This window comes from Myxocyprinus asiaticus, chromosome 3 (genome assembly GCF_019703515.2).
Source record: "Myxocyprinus asiaticus isolate MX2 ecotype Aquarium Trade chromosome 3, UBuf_Myxa_2, whole genome shotgun sequence".
Classification (NCBI taxonomy): Eukaryota; Metazoa; Chordata; class Actinopteri; order Cypriniformes; family Catostomidae; genus Myxocyprinus; species Myxocyprinus asiaticus.
Genome location: NC_059346.1, coordinates 43,669,242 through 43,691,239, shown reverse-complemented (window position 1 = coordinate 43,691,239; position 21,998 = coordinate 43,669,242). Strand labels below are relative to the sequence as shown.

The 21,998-nt window shown below is 38.3% G+C and overlaps 2 protein-coding genes across 9 annotated transcripts in view; both read right to left on the bottom strand.

The window, feature by feature from the left end:
* cert1a (ceramide transporter 1a) overlaps positions 1–3,703 on the bottom strand; it is a 32,137-nt gene extending 28,434 nt beyond the window's left edge. For 5 of the 8 annotated variants that reach the window (XR_007894468.1, XM_051669525.1, XM_051669559.1 and 2 more), the window contains exons 1-3: positions 3,317–3,703; positions 2,091–2,127; positions 1,862–1,996 (exon numbers count right to left, since the gene is read on the bottom strand). Coding sequence is in view for 7 of the 8 variants with exons in the window: in XM_051669525.1 (XP_051525485.1) it covers positions 1,862–1,996; positions 2,091–2,127; positions 3,317–3,375 (231 nt within the window). In the remaining variant the exon portion in view is untranslated. The remainder of the gene's footprint in view (positions 1–1,861; positions 1,997–2,090; positions 2,128–3,316) is intronic. The other 3 variants (XM_051669535.1, XM_051669552.1, XM_051669568.1) reach the window with 1 other exon arrangement.
* Positions 3,704–7,493: 3,790 nt separating this feature from the next.
* arsk (arylsulfatase family, member K) lies at positions 7,494–21,248 on the bottom strand. The gene is made up of 8 exons (XM_051662755.1): positions 20,836–21,248; positions 20,438–20,567; positions 20,164–20,323; positions 18,185–18,467; positions 11,910–12,081; positions 11,598–11,822; positions 9,980–10,195; positions 7,494–9,868 (listed from the first exon to the last, which is right to left on the bottom strand). The coding sequence occupies exons 1-8, from the start codon at positions 20,950–20,952 to the stop codon at positions 9,594–9,596; spliced, it is 1,578 nt and encodes a 525-aa protein (XP_051518715.1). The 5' UTR covers positions 20,953–21,248; the 3' UTR covers positions 7,494–9,593.
* Positions 21,249–21,998: the final 750 nt, after the last annotated feature.

The following is a 21,998-nucleotide window of genomic DNA, read 5'->3' as shown; positions in this document are numbered from 1 at the left end:
GACCGTTGTGCCACATCTCACTGTTTTTTCAGCATCTTGCGCAGGAGCGGCACATTTTATGAGGCTGTGTCACGTTAAAAAGAACTTAAACTGTTAAAAACATGTCTCAAGATACCTGCGTTCTGTTCATTTCGTAGTGTATGCTTCCTTTTTTTTTGTGTGGAAAAACATTGCAAATATCAGCAGATTATACATTTTAGATCAGTCACGTTAACGGCAAAAACATGATTTATTTTTTTAATCAACTGACATTCCTAAAAAGTACAAATATCTGCCTTCCCATGAATAAACCTCTACATGTAGGTGCGCTGAATGCTGTAATGCCTGAGCCACACTACATAGAACGTGGAAGCAGTTGTGCAAGTAGTCCATTAGATCAGGTTCACTGTATCCAGCTCCAAGCACAACATCCTTAAGAAACCATGATTCAGATATACTGCCCGTGAGCATCATGCATCTAAACTCCTATAAAACAGGTTTCCATTATTGGAACAGGCAAAGCACGATCTGCTCCCAGTTCACCGTTATTTCACAATGAGATATTTGATACGCCCCCACACAGGAAGTTCCTGCAGTTCTGCTATCCCTTTTCTAATCCTTGAGCCTACTTTAAAACACTCAATACCAGAACAATATAGCAATAGTGGTTAAAGACATAGTTTGCTACAATATAGATTTGTTGCACATTTCCCTGTAATCGTACAGACAGTTACCAAATCTTCTGCAATACCCCAGCTAATAGACATAAAACAATTCTCTCATTATTCACTTACCCTGATGCCATCCCAGATGTGTATGAATCGGTGCTTATTTACAACAGAAGAACGAACATCACACAAGAGTTTGGCAATTTCAAACAGCATCAGTGCCCTAGATTAAAGTTAAAAACATTTTAATTATCGACTTGTTCGTTACATAAACCTATCAATTCAATTCAGAAGACATTCAGTGATCGACTGGAGTCGCATGGATTACTTTTATGCTGCCTAAATATGACTTTTGGACCGTCAAAGTGCTGGCACCCGTGTACATTCATTATAAGGACCTGACAGAGCTCTATCTTCTAAAAATCTTCATTTGTGTTCTGCTGAAGAAAGACAGTCATACACATCTTGAATGGCATCAGGGTAAGTGAATAATGAGAGAATTTTCATTTTTGGCTGAACTATTCCTTTAAAGAGAATTAGAGGTTTTAAAAGCTTGTTCTTGGTAAGATACATATAATGCCTTGTGTTGAACATAAAATGGTAAAATGTGATTTGTTTTCTTAAAAATGAACAACTAAGGAATGTACATTAAGGACTTATCAACTGACATTGTGACAAAGAAAGTGGAAATGTATCTCCTTGAACAAAAAAAAAATAAAAAAAATAAAATAAAAACTGAAAAAAGAAAAAGTCTGTTCTATAAACTAAACATGGAGTGTACCCTGTAACATGTAAGTATGACTGCTTCCCGCTGACAACAGCAGACAGATTAGCATTGCATGACGAGCAGGAAACATTGCTGCTCAAACATTTTCACACATCAGCATCTCGAATCAACATGGCTTTGATAACACCATGTAGGTGATTATTAATTGACGTGCCACAACTGCAGTCAAGATAAGCCCTTGACAGTCGCTAAACAGCACTGCGTTTGCTGAATTATTAACTGGAAAGGACACCAGTAGCCCAAAACATCACGTGTAGTGTAGTGTAGTGTTTGAGACACGGCCGCTATGACAATCATATTTACATGTGTCATGTGTTCTGTTTACAATCACTTCCTCCTGGCCAATGAGAAATCATACATGCATATTTCAGGATAATCTTTCAGAATAGAAATGAAGGAGAGAAGACTGATCTGAGATCAGCCTTACCGTGATGACAGCCTTGCTAAGACAGATAGACCCCCTGCAGCCGTACTCCTTCTCATCTGCAGACCTGTAGTAACTGAGAATATTTCCCTTCAGCACGACCAAGCGGTCCTGCCATCCATGAATGTAGTTAGTCCACTGCAGACAAACAAATTATTATTTATTTACAGGTATTTGGACACTTAAAGGGATAGGTCACCCAAAAATGAAAATTCTCTCATCATTTACTCACCCTCATGTCATCCCAGATGTGTAAGACTTCATTTCTTCTGCAGAACACAAATAAAACATTTTAGAAGCATATTTCAGCTCTGTAGGTCCATACAATGCAAAAAAATAATAATTTCTTTTGGTGATTTGCATTTTTGCGAATGCATTCTTCGTGCATATCTCCACCTACTGGGCAGGGAGGAGAATTTATGGTAAAAAAAAAAAAAAGTACTTAAATATTGATCTGTTTCCCACCCACACATATCATATTGCTTTTGAAGATATGGATTTAACCACTGGAGTCATATGGATAACTTTTTTGATGCCTTTGTGTGCTTCTTGGAGCTTTAAATTTCTGGTCACCATTCACTTGCATTGCATGGATTTACAGAGCTGGAATATTCTTCTAAAATTCTTTGTGTTCTGCAGAAGAAAGAAAGTCATATACATCTGGGATGAAGGTGAGTAAATGATGAGAGAAATTTCATTTTTGGGTGAACTATACATTTAAGTCACACTTAAAATATTAAGTAGCTATATGGACACTTTCTGGTTGTAAAACTCAGTGGAACAAAAGTTAATGTGATAACTTCTCCATACATCTACTAAAAATAAACCTTAGGACCAGTGCATTCAAAGCAAAAATTGGCAAAAAAAAAAAAAAAAAAAAAAAAAAGTCATATTAGTTCTGAGAAAAGCTCTAGCATCATGTGTTTTGATATTTTGTTATCTAATGCAATACAATTCTGTTTATCATCCAGGCTATTTCATGCAAGTGGCTTACATTACAGACTGATTCAAAGTACTTGCAACAAAAAGATGACACATTCCTGACGGTCCAAGACTTCAAAGTTCAACTCTAATAGTGACTTCAGTTTAACTGAACAGTATCCAAACCACAACAACTAAACAGGCTTATTCAGACACGATTAGCGTCTTTTACATTGACCCAAGCTCTCAAAAACAGATTTATGCCACATAAAACAAGTGCAAGACAAGTCAATACAAATCTAGGGACTTCTTTTTTACAAAATGTGTGTTGTTGACACAATTAAACTCGCTGAATATAAGAGGGAAAACATCAATTTAGTCGCATATAGTTGAAGTGTAACTACTGATAACATGCGCCATCACAAAAGTCACATAAAAGCAAACGAAAGTGTCTCACTTCTCTCAATGTCAACAATAACAAGGCCAAATGCTATATACCCTAATGAAAGTTGTTGAAGTCCATTCTTCTTGTATTACCTTACTGAGAGTGCCGCCGAGCTCGTCCAGCAGCTCTGACTCCGGGTCCAAATCCTCATCTGAACCCGACGAGCTGCAGTCCGACATCAGGACAGATGATAGCAAGTTAAAGCAAGTTATAAGTTAAAGTGATAGATCACCAACAGTGGCTGTGAAATCGCTTGAAGTCTGATGTAAACAGAGGCCAGGTGTGAAAGCCCATCCTACTCCAGTATCAAACTCCTCATCACGACATCAGTTGAACTAAGTCTGTGTCTTCAGCTCTGCACTTCAATCTTCAGTCCAAGAGATTCATGTGATCAGTGTTGTAATAGATACAAAACTCCATGCTGACAACAAAAATACACTCGTGGTTTTCGCCTGGCGCGCGCACACACGCGCGCACACACACACACACACACACACACACACTTGTAACTTCTGGGTTTTAAAGTTTTGGCTTTTTGATATTACCCCCTCTCGGTAGTACAAAGTATTACATAAACTATGTTTTCTCATCTGCATTTGTTGGATCTTTACAAACCTGTCAAAATAATATTAATAGGTGCGAAAGCATACCAGAAATTATCACAGTACAACCATGGCCTTTTTGGCATGATATCATGGTGAAACCATGTTTTTATTAGTAATATAGGCTATACCATAGCAGGGGTTGTTTTTGTTTTTATTTTATTTTTATTAAAACTAAGAGATTTCAGCGTTTTGTTGTTGTTATATGAAAATCAAGTCACATTAAAACTGACATGGAAACGTTTTACCATGCCTTCATCATTCATTTTTGATAGGTACAATGGGGCTAAAGACGGAAAACTAGCTTTTATTCTGGTCACAAAGTTTATCAAGATTGAAAAAAAATCCTTTCTTTTTATTGAATATTGATATATAGCAACATCATTTGTGTGAAATGAAATATTAAAGGAAGGTTGTTTGGATTAACATTAATTATTTTTTAAAAGATGGCGAGGAAGCCTTTTACCCCACACTTGGGGTAAAAGGCCCCCATGGGGGTTAAAGTGATATCGTGGGCAAAAAAAAAAAAAAAAAAAAAAGGTCAACTTATGCAAATACTTTTGAGACAGCAAGATGCTAATTTGAGTAACAAATTAAGATAATAGGCTACTTATTCAAAATAACTACTTCAGAAAAGGGTTAAACATTTTCTGTTAATTTAAATCACATTTGGCATTTAATCTAAATTGTAATTGGATCAGTCATTGTGAGCTCACTTTGAACATATTTCATATAAAATCTATTCCCCCTCATTAAAGATGCACTCAGTAACTTTTGTCTTTGTGTCATCGCGCACTTACACTGACATCTTGCGGCTTGGATGCAGCATCATTTAAAATCAACAGTTTTCAGTTTCAGATGCCATTGAAGAAATTTAGTTTTCACAGTCAGCCATGATTACTTTAATCAATGAGTGAAAATGTCAAATAACAGGATGTTTACTGAGATTAAGCAAGTAGTATTTGGCTGATCATGTGATTTTAACATGGCAGCCCCCATGTGCGGACCCTCTCCATGTAGAATAAAACAGATTTTATAAGGTTACTAATATGACTGGAGTCTTCATTTTAATGTGTGTTCATGATGTCCTACATATATTGCAAAACAACAATTAGTGTCTTTTGGAGTTAAAAAAGGGGGGTGGGGGGGCTTTTTACCCCAAATATTATCCTTCTTATAAAAATAAATGTGATGATTTCAGGGATTCTTATTGGGAACAAAAAATTGCAAAATTAAAAAAAATATATTAGATCAAATGACCTCATAATCAAACTTGAGACATTGTGTGCAATGATCTCATAGATCAGGAATATTTTGCAGTGTATAGTGACAAACAGGTGTTAAGGAAAGTGTTGTGGTGGTTTTAGTTGCTGTTTAGTGTTTTGGGAGAAAATAAAATCAAAAGCGCCTTTAGCCCCACTGTACCCTACTTTTCAAATGCCTTTATGTAGGTTAATAGATTTGAATGTTTTACCATTGTCCCAGACTTTCATTATTAACCTATGAAAATCCATTATAAAAATCTGTATTACATATTCAAAACAATATTTTAATTTGATGTCATTTCCAATCAATAATTCAAAAAGTATGAAAATATTATTTGTGTTTGATACATAAAATATTAGCTATGACATTAGCCTTAAGACAAAGGAGTCTGACATTTTATATATACAGGTGCATCTCAAATTAGAATCTCGTGGAAAAGTTCATTTATTTCAGTAATTCAACTCAAATTGTGAAACTCGTGTATTAAATAAATTCAATGCACACAGACTGAAGTAGTTTAAGTCTTTGGTTCTTTTAATTGTGATGATTTTGGCTCACATTTAACAAAAACCCACCAATTCACTATCTCAGAAAATTAGAATACATCATAAGACCAATAAAAAAAACATTTTTAGTGAATTGTTGGCCTTCTGGAAAGTATGTTCATTTACTGTATATGTACTCAATACTTGGTAGGGGCTCCTTTTGCTTTAATTACTGCCTCAATTCGGCGTGGCATGGAGGTGATCAGTTTGTGGCACTGCTGAGGTGGTATGGAAGCCCAGGTTTCTTTGACAGTGGCCTTCAGCTCATCTGCATTTTTTGGTCTCTTGTTTCTCATTTTCCTCTTGACAATACCCCATAGATTCTCTATGGGGTTCAGGTCTGGTGAGTTTGCTGGCCAGTCAAGCACACCAACACCATGGTCATTTAACCAACTTTTGGTGCTTTTGGCAGTGTGGGCAGGTGCCAAATCCTGCTGGAAAATGAAATCAGCATCTTTAAAAAAGCTGGTCAGCAGAAGGAAGCATGAAGTGCTCCAAAATTTCTTGGTAAACGGGTGCAGTGATTTGGTTTTCAAAAAACACAATGGACCAACACCAGCAGATGACATTGCACCCCAAATCATCACAGACTGTGGAAACTTAACACTGGACTTCAAGCAACTTGGGCTATGAGCTTCTCCACCCTTCCTCCAGACTCTAGGACCTTGGTTTCCAAATGAAATACAAAACTTGCTCTCATCTGAAAAGAGGACTTTGGAACACTGGGCAACAGTCCAGTTCTTCTTCTCCTTAGCCCAGGTAAGACACCTCTGATGTTGTCTGTGGTTCAGGAGTGGCTTAACAAGAGGAATACGACAACTGTAGCCAAATTCCTTGACACGTCTGTGTGTGGTGGCTCTTGATGCCTTGACCTCAGCCTCAGTCCATTCCTTGTGAAGTTCACCCAAATTCTTGAATCAATTTTGCTGGACAATCATAAGGCTGCGGTTCTCTCGGTTGGTTGTGCATCTTTTTCTTCCACACTTTTTCCTTCCACTCTACTGTGGACTTTCTGTTAACATGCATGGATACAGCACTCTGTGAACAGCCAGCTTCTTTGGCAATGAATGTTTGTGGCTTACCCTCCTTGTGAAGGGTGTCAATTATTGTCTTCTGGACAACTGTCAGATCAGCAGTCTTCCCCATGATTGTGTAGCCTAGAGAACCAAACTGAGAGACCATTTTAAAGGCTCAGGAAACCTTTGCAGGTGTTTTGAGTTGATTAGCTGATTAGCATGTCACCATATTCTAATTTTTTGAGATAGTGAATTGGTGGGTTTTTGTTAAATGTGAGCCAAAATCATCACAATTAAAAGAACCAAAGACTTAAACTACTTCAGTCTGTGTGCATTGAATTTATTTAATACACGAGTTTCACAATTTGAGTTGAATTACTGAAATAAATGAACTTTTCCACGACATTCTAATTTATTGAGATGCACCTGTATACAGTTGTGCTCAAAAGTTTGCATAACCTGGCAGAAATTGTGAAATTTTGGCATTGATTTTGAAAATATGACTGATCATGCAAAAACACTGTCTTTTATTTAAGGATAGTGATCATATGAAGCCATTTATCATCACATAGTTGTTTGGCTCCTTTTTAAATCATAATGATAACAGAAATCATCCAAAATGGCCCTGATCAAAAGTTTACATACCCTTGAATGTTTGGCCTTGTTACAGAAACACAAGGTGACACACACAGGTTTAAATGGCAATTAAAGGTTAATTTCCCACACCTGTGGCTTTTAAATTGCAATTAGTGTCTGTGTATAAATAGTCAATGAGTTTGTTAGCTCTCATGTGGATGCACTGAGCAGGCTAGATACTGAGCCATGGGGTGCAGAAAAGAACTGTCAAAAGACCTGCGTAACAAGGTAATGGAACATTATAAAGATGGAAAAGGATATAAAAAGATATCCAAAGCCTTGAAAATGCCAGTCAGTACTGTTCAATCACTTATTAAGAAGTGGAAAATTCGGGGATCTCCTGATACCAAGCCAAGGTCAGGTAGACCAAGAAAGATTTCAGCCACAACTGCCAGTAGAATTGTTCGGGATACAAAGAAAAACCCACAGGTAACCTCAGGAGAAATACAGGCTGCTCTGGAAAAAGACGGTGTGGTTGTTTCAAGAAGCACAATACGACGATACTTGAACCAAAATGAGCTGCATGGTCGAGTTGCCAGAAAGAAGCCTTTACTGCACCAATGCCACAAAAAAGCCCAGTTACAATATGCCTGACAACACCTTGACATGCCTCACAGCTTCTGGCACACTGTAATTTGGAGTGACCCCTCTCCAAACATAAGCGCTATGTTTGGAGAGGGGTCAACAAGGCCTATAGTGAAAAGAATACCATCCCCACTGTGAAGCATGGGGATTTTTTCCCTTTTTCTCCCAGTTTGGAATTCCCAACGTGCTTTTAAGTCCTTGTGGTTGTGTAGTGATTTGCCTCAGTCCAGGTAGTGGAGGATGAATCCCAGTTGCCTCTGCATCTGAGACCATCAACACACACATCTTATCACATGGCTTGTTGAGCGTGCTCAACTCACCACGCGCCCCACTGAGAACGAACCACATTATAGCAACCACGAGGAGTTTACCCCATGTGACTCTACCCTCCCTAGCAACCTTAGGTTGCTTAGGAGACCTGGCTGGATTCACTCAGCACACCCTGGGATTCAAACTAGCAAGCTAGTGAACTCCAGGGGTGGTAGCCAGAGTATTTGACCACTGAGCTACCCAGGCCCCCAGGCATAGGGAATCTTGTGAAAATTGATGGCAAGATGAATGCAGAATGTTATCAGAAAATACTGGCAGACAATTTGCATTCTTCTGCACGAAAGCTGTGCATGGGATGCTCTTGGACTTTCCAGCACGACAATGACCCTAAGCACAAGGCCAAGTTGACCCTCCAGTGGTTACAGCAGAAAAAGGTGAAGGTTCTGGAGTGGCCATCACAGTCTCCTGACATTAATATCATCAAGCCACTCTGGGGAGATCTCAAACGTGCGGTTCATGCAAGACGACCAAAGACTTTGCCTGACCTGGAGGCATTTTACCAAGACGAATGGGCAGCTATACCACCTGCAAGAATTTGGGGCCTCATAGACAACTATTACAAAAGACTGCACGCTGTCATTGATGCTAAAGGGGGCAATACACAGTATTAAGAACTAAGGGTATGCAGACTTTTGAACAGGGGTTATTTCATATTTTTCTTTATTGCCATGTTTTGTTTTATGATTGTGCCATTCTGTTATAACCTACAGTTGAATATGAATCCCATAAGAAATAAAAGAAATGTGTTTTGCCTGCTTACTCATGTTTTCTTTAAAAATGGTACATATATTACCATTTCTCCAAGGGTATGCAAACTTTTGAGCACAACTGTGTATATATATATATAAACATTTCCATCACTGCCATTTCTACTATGGAATTCTATTAAACACAGTACAAAAAAATGTAATGACACTGTGGTGGGAACTTACATGACTTTCAAAAAAAAAAAAAAAAAAAGGGGGCATTAATCTCCTCTGATACATGTGTAATTTGTTAGACAAATTAAACAAATTAGTGAGAGTGTGAAAAATTATTTAAAGGGAGTTTCCTTTGGTCCAGGGGAAATGGGCCATAGTTAAAGAAACACCCATTAGTGTAAAACATGGTATAATAATCTGATACCATCACTGTACCATCACCAAAGTACTTTTTTGTAAAGGTATTGTGATTTGATTTTTATCTTTATTCATATCATTAATACTAAATACTTCTTAAGTGGATGCTCTTTCAGCAAACTAAATTCAAGTTTAACCTCATATATGACATTCAGTAGTAGTAGGTCAAACTATGTTTCAAGCACATTAGCAACTCGACTTTTGTTGACCATACAAACAATATACTTTTGTTCTAAACAGGAGCTGAAAAGTCCCTTCTGGATCTGGATAGTCATTCTACCCCTGCAAGCCACTCCTCAATTTCTCTCTCATGAGTCTTGGGGTCCTTTTGCCAGTCAATATGCCATCGCAGGTTGGCTATGACCTGGGAGTAATTGTCCCAAAGGCTTTGCTTCCATTTTAGAAACTGTTGTTTATTGTAGCGATGAACAGACTGTGAGACCCTGGGATAGTCCACAATTGTGCGCAACTGCTTGTCCAGGTGCAGACATATGTCAGGGAAATGTAATGCATCATTCTTCAATTCCGATTCATCTTTGGACAAATCTATGTGGAGAGTAACATTAAAACCATTACGTGATTTCCTATAGGGGATCTCTCAATTTTTGAAAACAACATGTTTTTAAAGTAATAAAAAAAACTTCTAAATGAACTCACTAAAAAGCTGTGGGGGAACAGTCAAGCCATCTGCATATGTGATGTACTTCCACTCGTCTATCCTCAGCATATATGTAGAGGCATTAGCATTGCAACCATGATATTCACTAAGCACCCACCCAGGATGAGGATCAGCTGACTGAACGCTGACCCTGGACACCAGAGGAAGCAATGAGTGACCACTGAGACCCCCTGGCTGTGGAACATCAGCAAGATCTAACAACAATACATGACAAAGAACAAATGGAAACATTTTAATTCACAAATCAATACACATGATATTATGTGAATATGAAATCGTGTTGCATGCATGTAAAACTGCAAAAAATAACAAATGTGTAAATTATATGAAACCTGCACAAGAACATGTCCAGGTCATATTTCGATCTAAAGAAAAAATAAGAAATTATGTTTTTGTACTCCTCCAATTTGTATTATTGTAATACAAAAAAACATTTTGCATTACTATAATGTGAAGAAAAAAAAACATATATTATATCTATCATGTATGCATTATAAATTATTTATGCAAAAATCATTATGTCCAGACAGGATGATTTTAATTTCCCCATTCTTGAATGTGCCTAATTGTTGTGAAAATGTTACAATGTGAACAAAATCTTAATGCTTAAAATAAGCTTTTCAAAAACCTTCGTAATGCAAAATGCAAGTTTAGTCATGACAATTCTCTGAATGATTTAGCATGTTAATGTGGGTATGACATATTGATAGGATATTGGTCTTGGCGAACTAGATCTGCTACGCTGCTGCTCCTGCAGCAGAGCAAGTACAGATAATTGCTACTGCTCGAACATCCACAGAGATACTGAGTTAAACGTTGACATGCTGCTGCTGCACAGTTAGAAAAACACAAGACATGCTGCATCTAGAATGTATGACATGCTGCTAGACAGTTAGACAAATACAATCCCCATGTAACAGATCTAGATAGGTTGAGCTTGGGAGGATGGTTTTAGAGAAAACTCTTGCAGTGCGCTGCAGTGAAACTGGCTAATCTGAAAAACTGAGAAAATTGAAACTTTAGGCAAAGAGAGAGTATGCAAGTTGATAGGCTACCCGATTACATGTCAAAGGACCTATCAAAATATGCCATGTGAGCCGAATGGCTTGACATATCACATGAGTAAGCTGAATGGCTAAAAGACAACACGTTTAAATAACTAGCACCATTCAGAGTTTCATGCCTGAGCATAGTAATTTCTTATTATTTTCTTTTACATTTACATTTAGCAGACACTTTTATCCAAAGCGACTTAAAAATGAGGAACATAAGCAATTTGCCACATAAAAGTCGACTATATCTGCAGTATCACACTGTTAAGTTTCACTGTTAAGAGTAGCTAGAAAAGTATAGAAGCTAGCGCAGAGGAGACAGACAAGAAAAGTTTTCTTTATTATTATTAAGTAATTAAATAGTAAGTGCAATGTGGGATGGTTAAGTGCTTGCTGAAGAGATGTTTTCAGTTGGTTCTAAAATGTTGATGTCATTTCAGCAGATCAGGTGGAGGCTGGAAGCTCATTCCACCATAGAGGAACAGAGAAAGTGAATGACCATGAAAAAAATACTACTAATACAGCAGCATATTCCCAGCCTTACCAAGCACAGTGGGATATATGTCTACTAGTGAGACAGGTAGGCTGACTTCAAAGTCTGACTTTACTCCAGGGCCCATTATAAGCAGAGGGATATGAGAGCTGCCCTCAAACATGGACATCTTATAGAACTGCCTGTGTTCCATGGCTAGATCCCCATGATCAGCAGTGAACAATACAACTGTGCTGTTCAAAAAGCCAGTGTCTCGAAGAGCAGCAATCACCTCACCTAAGAAAAAATGACACAGTATGTCATAACATCAAACCCATTTAGTGATAAAACAGCACTTGAACGCCGGCGACAAGGTCTGCTAACCTAACATGCTGTCTGTTTCAGCACACATAGCATAGTAAAAGGCTCTGATTTTTCTGATCTCTTCCTCTGTGAAGTTCCCACTACAGTTTTTGGTGAAGGTCGAGTAGTAATCCACAGGATGTGTATCTTCAGACCGCAACCACTTCGGCACAGACACTTGCTCATAGGAAACCTTTGAGAGAAAACACAATCAGTGTTATGGTATGTCAGATAAGCCTTACACAACTATGCTCTCGAAACAAAATTTCAAAGTTAATAAAAGTGCAAATTCTTCAAGTCAATATGAAACAGCTTCATGTGTTTTTGAGTATAACAGAATACTCAATGAGAATTATTTTTTTTTTTTTTAGGACTGAACTTGATTTTATCCATCTGGGATTGATTGGATGATTAAAAGTGGGTGTTTCATATCAGAATGAAGCATAAAACAATGCCTAAATAGCAATATGGTGGTGAACATTAACCATTAGCCCACGTGGGCCTTGCAGAATTCAGTTGATTCAGACAAAAATTTTCTACTGTCCTGCACTGATGAATTATATAGAGTAAAACCAGGAAGTGTATCAATAAAGTAGATGGGGTAAATTTAGATTTCATGTAGACCTTTGTGCTGTCTTTCATTTTTTTTTTAACCTAATTTGGACTTCCTGGTCAAAAATGACCGGCCTATTAAAAATTGCTTATAAATCTCTCATTATGCTATATTATCATCAAAAATTTGTTTTTTGTCTTTTTGTCAACTTATTTTCTTTCAATTAGCACAGTTTTAGTATTTCTGTCTGGAACTTACTGATCGTAGGCCTCACTCACCTGAGTGCTTATGCACCTTGGTTTTTGAGTGAAAAAAAAAAAAGCATTATTTGTGGATAATTTTGGCAATATTAAATAAAATATGAAAACATTCTGTACTATTTATCACACTTGTGTGCTTTAATGTTTAACCAGGAAGTTTGTTTTGAAATGCTTTTATTTAGTAAATAATTGCACAAAGACACACTTGTGGTCTTCCCGGTCAAAAATGACCGGGCTATTAAAAATAGCTTATAAATCTCTCATTATGCTATATTATCACCAAATATTGGATTAGATCTTTTTTTCAACTCCTTTTCTTTCAATTAGGACAGGTTTTGTATTTTTTGGAACTTATTGATCAAAAGCCTCATTGACCTGAACTTATGCACCTCGGTTTTTTAGCGAAAAAAAGCATTCTTTATGGGTTATTTTGACTAAATTAAATACCATAAGAAACTAGTGTGTAATTTTTATTGCACAGATGTTTTGTTTTGTTTAACAGGGAAGTTTGTTTTGAAGCACTTATTTAGTAAAAAATGGCATAAAGTTACACTTGTGGTGACACCTGATCAAAAATGACTGTTGACTGAAAATTAATGGAGATCACAAAAAAACAAGACTTTTATTTTGAAATGAACCAGGGCAAGTGGTCTAGTGTCATGATCAAGGATGTGATCAAGAGCCTCATGCACAGAGAACCACTTGGCCATTGTGCTGCCACAAAGTGAATGATGAGCAAGGCCTTCTATGAGGCTTTATATAGCTTAGCTGTGGGAAAGCTTTAGTATATTAGTAAACATTAGCTGTGTTTCCACTACCGGGCAAAATGAGGGTGTGCTAGTGCATGCCAGGGCCATTTGTGTTTCCACTGTCTGGGGCTTCATCGTGCCTCATCAGGGCCAATGGCCTTTGGCCCGGCGATTACCCTTGGACCAAACAAGGCCAACCGGGGATTGAGGCGGGTACAATGTCAAAGGCGGAGTTTCACCGAACTTGTCAGGACATGTATCCAGCACACAACAGTACAGGTTCGGGAAAACAATAAATAAAAAAATGTGGGCACAGTATGGATCTGTTAAAATGCACAAAGCAGTGCCCAAAGAAATTACTTTCCATGGTTCAGTGAAATTTCATAGACGGTGTGCTGGGACATCGTTCTGCTGTTAGTGGAGAGACCACTCGGGACATCATGGCAGTTACAGTCGATGAGTTTTATCACTAATTTATCTTGCTAGCCCGATAGGGGAAAAGCGGCTATTGATCTGCTTCTTTATGAGAGCATGAAAATGCCAAAACAGCTGAAATTCCGAAACACATTGTCATAATATTTGGTCTGAAAGATGTGATGAAAGAAAGATCATGAAAGAAAGATTCTATTGGAGAGGGGTCACTGTGGGGCAAAGAAAGTTCAGGTGTGTGTCTGTGATAATGTTGGCTGGATAAATGGATGTTGGATAAAGTTCAGGGTAGGATAAAAATCCTCTGAAAAAAGAATGTACTACTCAAGAGTGTGTGTGTGTGTGTGATAATGTTGGATGGATGTTGGATCCAGTTCAGTGTAGGATAAAGTTCATCTCTGTGGAAAAGAAAGCATTTAATACTCAGGGTATGTGCGTGTATGTGTGCACGTGTTTGTGTGTGCGCGCACACGTGTGTGTGTATGTGGGCGTGCACGTTCGAGGCCTTTATGTTTGCAAGCGCACATACACAAACTCAGCAAAATAAGAAACGTCCTCTCACTTTCAACTGCTTTTATTTCCAGCAAACATAACGTGTAAGTATTTGTATGAACATAAAAACATTAATCAACTAAGACATAAACTGAACAAGTTTCACAGACATGTAACTAACAGAAATGGAATAATGTGTCCCTGAACAAAGGTGGGGGTCAGTTACAAAAGTAACAGTCAGTATCTGGTGTGGCCACCAGCTGCATTATTTACTGCAGTGCATCTCCTCCTCATGGACTGCACCAGATTTGCCAGTTCTTGCTGTGAGATGTTACCCCACTCTTCCACCAAAGGCACTTGCAAGTTCCCGGACATTTCTCGGCGGAATGGCCCTAGCCCTCACCCTCCGATCCAACAGGTCCCAGACGTGCTCAATGGGATTGAGATCCGGGCTCTTCGCTGGTCATGGCAGAACACTGACATTCCTGTCTTGCAGGAAATTATGCACAGAACGAGCAGTATGGCTGGTGGCATTGTCATGCTAGAGGGTCATGTCAGGATGAGCCTGCAGGAAGGTTACCACATGAGGGAGGAGGACGTCTTCCCTGTAACACATAGCAATGAGATTGCCTGCAATGACAACAAGCTCAGTCCGATGATGCTGTGACACACCGCCCCAGACCATGACGGACCCTCAACCTCCAAATTGATCCTGCTCCAGAGTACAGGCCTTGGTGTAACGCTCATTCCTTCGACGATAAACGCGAGTCCAACCATCACCCCTGGCGAGACAAAACCTCGACTCATCAGTGAAGAGCACTTTTTGCCAGTCCTGTCTGGTCCAGCGAAGGTGGGTTTGTTACCGGTGATGTCTGGTAAGGACCTGCCTTACAACAGGCCTACAAGCCCTCAGTCCAGCCTCTCTGCCTATTGCAGACAGTCTGAGCACTGATGGAGGGATTGTGCGTTCCTGGTGTAACTCGGGCAGTTGTTGTTGCCATCCTGTACATGTCCTGCAGGTGTGATATTCGGATGTACTGATCCTGTGCAGGTGTTGTTACATGTGGTCTGCCACTGTGAGGACGATCAGCTGTCCTTCCTGTCTTCCTGTAGCGCTGTCTTAGGCGTCTCACAGTACGGACATTGCAATTTATTGCCCTGGCCACATCTGCAGTCCTCATGCCTCCATACAGCATGCCTAAGGCACGTTCACACAGATGAGCAGGTACCCTGGGCATCTTGCTTTTGGTGTTTTTCAGAGTCAGTAGAAAGGTCTCTTTAGTGTCCTAAGTTTTTATAACTGTGACCTTAATTGCCTACCATCTGTAAGCTGTTAGTGTCTTAATGACCACCTGTTCCACAGGTGCATGTTCATTAATTGTTTATGGCTCATTGAACAAGCATGGAAAACATTGTTTAAACCCTTTACAATAAAGATCTGTAAAGTTATTTGGATTTTTACAAAATTATCTTTAAAATACAGTGTCCTGAAAAGGGGAAGTTCCTTTTTTTGCTGAATTTATGTGTTCATCTAATGGATGAACTTGCTCCTGAACACTAAATTTATCTTATTTTTGCTCTCCACCATTCATTTTCAATGGCCAGTCATTTTTGACCGGGAACACCAAGTGTGGCTTTGTGCCATTTTGTACTAAATAAATTTCAAAACAATCTTCCTGGTTAAACATTAAAGCGCACAAGTGTGATAAATTGTACAGAATGTTTTCATATTTTATTTAAAATTGCCATAATTATCCACAAAAAATACTTTTTTTTTCACTCGAAAATTAGGTGCATAAGCTCAGGTCAATGAGGCCTACGATCAGTAAGCTCCAAATAGAAATACAAAACCTGTGCTAATTGAAAGAAAACAAGTTGACAAAAAGATCTAATCCAATATTTGGTAACAATATAGCATAATGAGAGATAAGCAATTTTTAATAGGCCAGTAATTTTTGACCGGGAACACCAAAAGTGTAACAAAGTGAATCCCCCACAACAACAAAAAAAATAAATAAAAAAGCAGCAATTTTTGGGGACATTTTGATACCCTGTGTGAAAAAAGTCAGAAAGTTTTAGTCCAATAGGATAACATTAACTAGCATTTTCAGGCAAAAGAAAATCCTCTCGGGTCAAAATGACCGGAAGACAACATGAGGGTTAAAGGAATAATTCACCCAATAATGAAAATTCTCTCATCATTTACTCACCCTCATTCCATCCCAGATGTGTATGACTTTCTTTCTTCAGAAGAGAGCAGAAAGTTTTCACTCGATGATCATGTGCTACACGGAAGGGTTTAGCCATTGCACACCCTCTCTATGTTTACATCAGCGTCTTTACCGAGAACGTCGATGGGTGTTCGGGGCCCCCCTGCTGCCCCAGGCCCCACAGCTTAAGCCCAGGTAAGCCCGTGCATTAATGCGGCCCTGACAGTGGGGGACACGGAAAAGAGTGCGATCTGCAGAAAAACTGCCGACACCCAACGACACTGATAACAGCCGCAACAAACACTTATAACATTCAAAATAACAAATTCCAGTGCCGGATCTCCAGTCAAAACACACACAGATGAAATAGAAACTCCAACAAAAGAACTGGAGATGTTTCATCTGGATTATACACATACCTGACGAAAGCTATTTCAAAAAGTGGTGATGACACATCTCATCCGTCTCAACCCATATCTGACAGCGATGTATCTAATAATAAATGTGGTCATTGTTGTTGAGGAAATAAGCTCGTCAACCCGCGAGAGCCCAAACACTGTACGTGTGCTGCTAGGTAGGCGATTGGTCGATGTTGTGATTGGCCGCTGCAGCTGCTGTAAATAATCACGGGATTGGTCACTGCTCTAATCAATCACGCTATGGGTATGTAGTCATTTGTGCAGTTTGACATGAACAAACCCCTACACAATGTCAACATCAACTATAATATACTTATATTTAATACATTTGGATACTTATGTTGGGGTGGCAATGCTTTTTCTTAGGGTGGCATTTGCCACCCTATGCCACTCTGGTAGATTCGCCCCTGTTCTGAAGCCATCCAATCGGTTTTGGGTGAGAACAGTCCAAAATGTAACTTCAATCACTTCGTGATTTCAAGCTTGATTACACTTTCAAGTGCTATTTAGCCTCTGTGCATGCGTCAAGCACTAGGAAGTGTAATCGAGCTTGAAATTATGATCGTGCCTAGAAACTGCAATGGCAAGATGTAAAGTAAAACTTTTTTTACAATTTTGATCTGTTCTCACCCAAAACTGGATTGCTTCAGAAGACATGGTTTAAACCATTCTTCTAAAAAATCTTCATTTGTGTTCTGCAGAAGAAAGAAAGTCACTATTACAAAAAGTAGGTCTGGCGCAACTTTACCTACTCACAAGGTGCATGGAATTAAATCAACAAGGATAGAATAGAGGAATCCAGAGACACTTGTGGTAGAAGAAACTTTAATTGAACTTAAAATTAATAAAACAAACCAACGCGTTTCGACTCGTCGGCCTTCATCAGGGTTCCCTGATGTAAGCCTACGTGCCGAAACGTGTTGATTTGTTTAAGTTACAAGTGTCGCTGGATTCCTCTATTCTATCCTTGAAGAAAGAAAGTCATACACATCTGGGATGGCATGAGGGTGAGTGAATGATTTTCATTTTTGGTTAACTATTCCTTTAAGGATGTTGACCACTATGAGGTATAGCAAAAATTTACATGCATGTGTTTTGTGTATTTGAGTGTCACTCAGTATTTTATCAGATTCTAATATTTCGAGTGTATCCATGTCTCTATCAGATCAAGCCAAGCAACCTGCCTTTTTAAGCCAATAAGGGGAGGTGCGGAAGGTGGAACCACCAGCTGTAGGCCCCAGGGAGTCTGTGCAGTAAGGGTGGGGAAGATTCAGACCCAAGTAAAGTGCAAATGGTGGGGAGAGAGATGCTGCAGTGTGCCGAATCCACTGGACTGCAGCATCAGTGATGTTCCAGTCTTTACTCATGACCCTCTTTGTGGACGAATCACCCACCAGCTCTGTGACTGGACGGCCCTCTTGCCTCAGTAAGAATGGCAGGTCTCTGACCCATGCCTCCACACGATTACTGAACAACAGGTGTTTATGATTTAGACAGAAAGTTCTTAATGACAAAAGGATGATGTTTGATTTTCTTTCATATGGGCATTCAATAAACACATCAAGCAGAATTTTTTTTCTGAAGAACAATCAGCATCTGACTAAAAATGTACAAATATGATTACAGGACTATTACTGATTGCTTCAAGAGCTACAGTGGCCCCAAAAACTATTTCAACACTTAAGCCACACAAAATGTATGAATTTCATTATGTTAGATAACAATTGGAAAACCAAGCAACATCTGCGATAAAATTATGATTGAAAATGATGATCCTCAGAATTAACTTTTTAATTTAATTACTTTTAATCAACTTGTCCCCAGTCATTTTTAGTGGGTGTCAGTCCTCCTTAAGTTCACACAGATGCCCTAGCAAAGTAACCACAGGTGTAGTTAGTCACATTAACTATGCACTGGACATGTACAAATGCTTTTTGAACAGTTTATATATTCTTATCTACACTACATCTATTATATATCTATTTAAAACCTAAATAACTTCTTTTTAAAACATATTTTGCTTGGCAAGTGTGCTTGTGCTATATTTAACCTTGTGCGACCCCGCGTACACGTGTGGACATTGTATTTTGGCTTCGCTAAACGCAATTCATAATTTTAATTAATTTAAACCAACTGATCTCAGTTTAGGAGCTCTGGGCTGTCAGTTCAGGGTTAAACTTTCGACATACAGGGTCATGAGACAAAACAACATGGCGCAGATAACAGTCTTTTGGACAAACGGCAACAAAACTAGTAAGAAACCTAATTCAGTTTTTACATTGAAATTTGTTTGAGTCAAAAGATTAGAGTCTCTAGATTAATCCGATATGCCATTTTTAAAATTTGAGCGATTTATCGCGAAATGCCACGCTGCTAAACACAACGTGCACTAATGTGTACAATAGCACGAGGTTTTCATTAGAAATTCTATATTTACTGTGCAATTTCACATTGAGAAAAAAACATTTGCTTTCAGAGGCTTTATATGGAGTTAGGATTAAAATAGGTGCATTTCAAACTGTTCTGAGGCCAGTGCAGACAGACAGACAGACAGCACACTGGAGGTTAAGTCATTCACTAAATAGGGAGCATCCTATAGCTTTCCTATGAAGCCAAGTGCATTCAGTCCAAACTTCCTATCAAAAGCTCAGTTTCAACATGGAGATTTTTTGGCCAAAGTAGAAAAAAAACCACTGTAACATAAAAGTCAAATCTAGTCAAATAGTTTTATTTGTATAGTTTTTTATTTGTACTTTTCCCAATACACATGATTTCAAAGCAGCTTTACAGAAAATCAGCTGTAATGTCTATAACGTCTCAATTTTTAATAACCAACACTCCTGGAAACATAAATTATTTGATTAACAAAAATGTACTTTCTATACCTTTGTATTATTTAAAAAAAAATTATGTTTAACGCAACTTGGTCCCACTCTCCACATATGTGGACATGTATTTTTAGGAAAACTATCTGCTCTATAATTTTCTTTTTTGCATGTTTATTAGGTGCCACTAGTAACAAATCACTAGTTAGGCTTTCATATTTTTATCTAATACAATGACAATGATATTTAAGTGTGACTTAAGTGTCAAAATACTTTTTTTGGGGGGGTCATTCAGTAACAGAACTGTAGCTTTACTAAAGGACATTTGTTTAAATCACCTGACAGAGTGCCCCCCTGACGTATAGTCCAGTTTTCCCATGCTATGGGTGTGGTACCCACTCTTACGTAAATGGTCCATCCATGTTGTGGCATTGGGATCAAGACATTTATAGTTGTTCCAGGACTGAGTTAAATGAACAAACTGTCCGCTCCACATAGCTGTATTAAAAAAAAAAAAAAAAAAAATCATATTTGAGGCATTATGCTTATAAATGTTCCTGAACTTCTAAACTAAGTATACACACTGTATACAAGAAATGAAATACATTTTACCTGCCCTGGAAGGACAGCAGATTGGTGAATTAGTGTAAGAGTTGAGAAAGACAGCACCCATTTCTCTCATGTAGTTGATATATGGCAGCTGTACAACTTTATTCCCTGGATGAAAAGTTAACCTGCCATCCTTTCGCAATAAGAAAACAAAAGTCAAACCCAAGAGTGGGTTTGTCTCAAAAAATATGCGAGCTGCCTACCTAGATAGCAATTTACTTTCAAACAAAATACAATCCAGTCTACGTAGACTGCTCACTAGGTTTTGAAAAACAGGCATTATATGTCTGATCACATGATGCAAACAGCTGAAATTACTGGAGAATTAGCAAATGATCAATGTTAAGATGTAATTTTAAAAATGTAAAATTAATTTCAAAGTGCAAAAATGAATCACTTACGAAGGCATCAGACATGACCATGACTATGTTGGGTCTGTCATGTGATGTCCAGTTCAGATACATGCAGAGAGCGTTTACATGAAGCAACAACGCTACTAACACACGAAACCCGAGCATGTTTCTGCACTGAAGAGCATTCAGACACCATTAGAGCCTTAAACACCTCTGAAGACGAGAAAGGTTTTTAAACAAGTCGGATAAATAGCGTCCTCTTTCCATGCGCAGCGACATTCAAGTTTTCCTGCAATTAAATGACATTACAATTAAACTTTATAACACCTGACACATCGATCGACACATTATAGGTTGTAAGACTATACAATTATAGGTGAGGTCATATATTTAGCACAGTTGTCTGAGTTGCGCACGTTATCGCCGAACGTTTAAAACGTCTTTCGTACTTTCCTTTTCCGCAAACAATCAGATACATACCGCCGTCTGCTGGACAACCTGTGAGCCATTGCCGGGTCATATTTATTTCACCCCAAAAACACATAACCGTTCAAATAACTGCACAAAGCCTTTAAGGAATATTCCGGGTTCAATACAAGTTAAGCTCAATCAACGGCATTTGTGGCATAATATTTATTACCACAAAAAAATATTTCGACTCGCCCTTTTTAAAAAAGAAAGAAAGAAAGAACAAAAGCTCATGACCAGCTTCATGAGTCACTTACAATAGAAATGAATGGGACCAATTTTTGGAGGGTTTAAAGGCAGAATATTCTAAAAGCACTTACATTAATTTTTCTGTTTAAACTCGTATTATTTGAGCTGTAAAGTTGTTTAAATCGTCATTTTTACAGTCGTTTCAGGGTTTGTTGACTATCCTCATGGCAACGAAGTTGTAAAATTGTCTATAACTTTACACAGAAATGGAAGTAGATTAAAATCATGTAAACACTCATTCACGTGTCTTGTGGCTATACTTTTGAAACCGTGAGTATTTTAACGTTTACGGATTGACCCCATTCACTTCCATAAGTGCCTCACTGTAATCCAGATTTTTGCTTTTCTCTCTCTTTTAAGAAAAGGAGGAACGAGTCGAAATAAGTTAATCAATATTATGCCATAAATGCTGCCGATTGAGCTTTGAACCCAGAATATTTCTTTAACATGTTTTACAAATAACATTTTAATGTAGGGAACATTTTAAAACCTTA

Bases quoted from the DNA above. Each gene is read 5' to 3' on its own strand.
- arsk (XM_051662755.1), bottom strand. From the start codon at position 20,952: ATGCTCGGGTTTCGTGTGTTAGTAGCGTTGTTGCTTCATGTAAACGCT. The intron at 20,568-20,835 runs GTAAGTGATTCA...TTATTGCGAAAG, and splicing joins TGGTCATGTCTGATGCCTTC to GATGGCAGGTTAACTTTTCA. The intron at 11,823-11,909 runs GTTAGCAGACCT...ATTTTTTCTTAG, and splicing joins TGAAACAGACAGCATGTTAG to GTGAGGTGATTGCTGCTCTT.